This window comes from Octopus bimaculoides, chromosome 1, assembly GCF_001194135.2.
Source record: "Octopus bimaculoides isolate UCB-OBI-ISO-001 chromosome 1, ASM119413v2, whole genome shotgun sequence".
Taxonomy (NCBI): domain Eukaryota; kingdom Metazoa; phylum Mollusca; class Cephalopoda; order Octopoda; family Octopodidae; genus Octopus; species Octopus bimaculoides.
Window position 1 is genome coordinate 96,915,905 of NC_068981.1, and position 2,642 is coordinate 96,918,546.

At 32.6% G+C, this 2,642-nt stretch overlaps 1 protein-coding gene across 2 annotated transcripts in view; it reads left to right on the top strand.

The window, feature by feature from the left end:
- The window catches only part of LOC106879539 (T-box protein VegT-B), a 163,176-nt gene that overhangs the window by 151,537 nt on the left and 8,997 nt on the right, over nucleotides 1-2,642 (top strand). For both annotated transcript variants that reach the window (XM_052968471.1, XM_014929280.2), the window contains one exon: nucleotides 1,529-1,590. In XM_052968471.1, coding sequence (XP_052824431.1) covers nucleotides 1,529-1,590 — 62 coding nt within the window. The remainder of the gene's footprint in view (nucleotides 1-1,528; nucleotides 1,591-2,642) is intronic.

The following is a 2,642-nucleotide window of genomic DNA, read 5'->3' on the forward strand; positions in this document are numbered from 1 at the left end:
ATATATATATACATATAGATAGATAGATAGATAGATAGATAGATAGATAGATAGATAGATAGATAGATAGATAGATAGATAGATAGATAGATAGATAGATAGATAGTCATGGCTGGTAGTATTCTTGATAGGTCTTTTCACTTAGAGTTGACTGGGTTAAACAAGAACAAGAGAAGCGAATGGAAAAATTCTAGAAGGATGAAACATCAGTCTTCTTGATAGTTCTTATCTGATGCAAAACAAGTGATATTGGGAGAGAAAATCAACCAATCAATAGACTTGGTATCGATTATTCCATCTACCTATTGATCTGCACGTGAAAGCCATAATTAAACAATGGAACAATGAAAGTGGATAATGGATGTAAGCGGCCATTTTTGGTGGTATAACGCAAAGAGACTCCCTAATGTTCCATGGTTGTATTGTTGTATTTATATACGTATCTATGTATGTGTGTATGCATGTGTGTGAGAGTGCGTGGGAGTGTTTGACTGTTACCTTTTCTTTGTGTATAGAGAGATTGTATAGGAACAGACGTTACAAAAATACAAATGCAACTACACACACACACACACACACACACACACACACACACACATATATATATATATATATATATACACATATGCATTCACACACACATATACACACACATGCTTATAAGCGCGCGCAGATATGCGTGTGTGTATTGAGTATATTCATGTAATATGCTAATACACAGATTAGGCCCACACAGAGAACGACTTAACTGTATGTGTATATTATGTGAAGAGACATATGTGAGTGCACGTATACAGATATGTGTTTGAAAGTGTCCTCATATGTGTCATCTCTTAAATACAGTTATGGATGATTATTTTAGTAGTATTTTCAATCAATTACTTCCCTCAGTCTTGCACGCAGAAAATGTGTGTAAGTCTGTGTATGTATATGTATGTCAGTAAGTATATATGTATCTGCATGTGTATGTGTGTGTATGTGTGTGTATGTGTGTGTATGTATGTGTGTGTGTGTATATATATGCATATATATATATATACATGCATATATATATATATATATATATATATATATATATATATATATATATACACACTTAAGTATATCCTTATATGTATAAATATATACATTCGCATATATTTGTATGTACATGTGCGTGTGTGTGTATATATATATATATATATATATACACACACTCATAGGCACATATATATTGACATGTATGTGTACATATGTTTATTTATTATACACACAAACGCATTCCTATATTTATATATAAATATATATATTATATATAAATGTGTGTGTGCATATATGTGCATGTATATATATGTATGTATATGCACATGCATTCATATTTATATATGTGTGTATATGCACATATATAGTCTATGATATATATATATATATACACTATGATACAGAGATGTCATCGTATATACGTATACATACATTCAAACATTTATCTGTAATTTCTTTTGATGTCTACATAACAATGCATTAATATGTCTTTCGGTTTTCGTTTCAGGGACCATAGGTTAGCACTGAAGCGCCCGGGTGGCGATGAAAATGACGCCGACTTCAAAAAAGGTGAGAACCACTCAGACAGTTTCTCTTAGCTATTGCATTAACTCCAACAGCCGACGTCACTGGTGATATCTCGGCAAGCCGAAACGAGATTTGGCGAGAGTTTCGCAGTTACCTTGCTAAAACCGACACCTTTCGACAACCGGGTGAATGGAAAAATCCATGTCCTCTCGGGCCGAAACGTAAAAGTGGCATTCGATTTAAGAGCACTCACTTCTTTTTGTTATTATTGGTTACGTTGTTGTCGTTGTTGCTGTTTTATTTATTTATTTTTAATATTTCCACATCTCTCTTTCATTTTCTTTTCTCTTTGTATTTTTTTATAAGATTAGAGTATTTTCTTGAAATATTAATGACCTTGGTAATTAAATATAAAGAGTTCTTGTCGGCACTATCATTAAAAAAATATCGTCACCAAGTCTCTTTACACTTCGTCAGGCCTTTAATCTAATTTACCATTCAGTTAAGGCGGGTGCACACCTGTTCCCCGGGAACTAGCTTTTGGTAGACACCGCTTTGCCACAAAATTATCGTCTGTTAAGGCACAGCCATATATATAAACAGAGACAAAACTTTCATCTTTTCCTCTCCCTTCTCATCTATTTACTCTTCATGGATGAATATTTGTACCAAGCGAGATCTCTGGCAGCTGTTCACAGAATAAATTAATACTTGTATTTGTCTATCTAATTGCGTATGTACGTATGCGTCTGTGTTAGTTCATTTGTGTATATGAATTTTGGGTGTGGATCTGTGTTTCTGCATGTATATAGACGCATTATGTACGGTGCGTACCTATGTGTGTTTCTATGTATATATGTATGTGTGTGTGTACACACACATACACACGCACATGCATGACACAAATATTAGATATATATTAGCTTACGTCGTGTGCATGAATAAGTATATGTATATATGTATGTATGCATGTATAGATAAATAGATACATACATGCATACATAATTACACGCACACACTTACATACATACATACATACATACATAAATATATATATATATATATATATATATATATATATATATATATATATA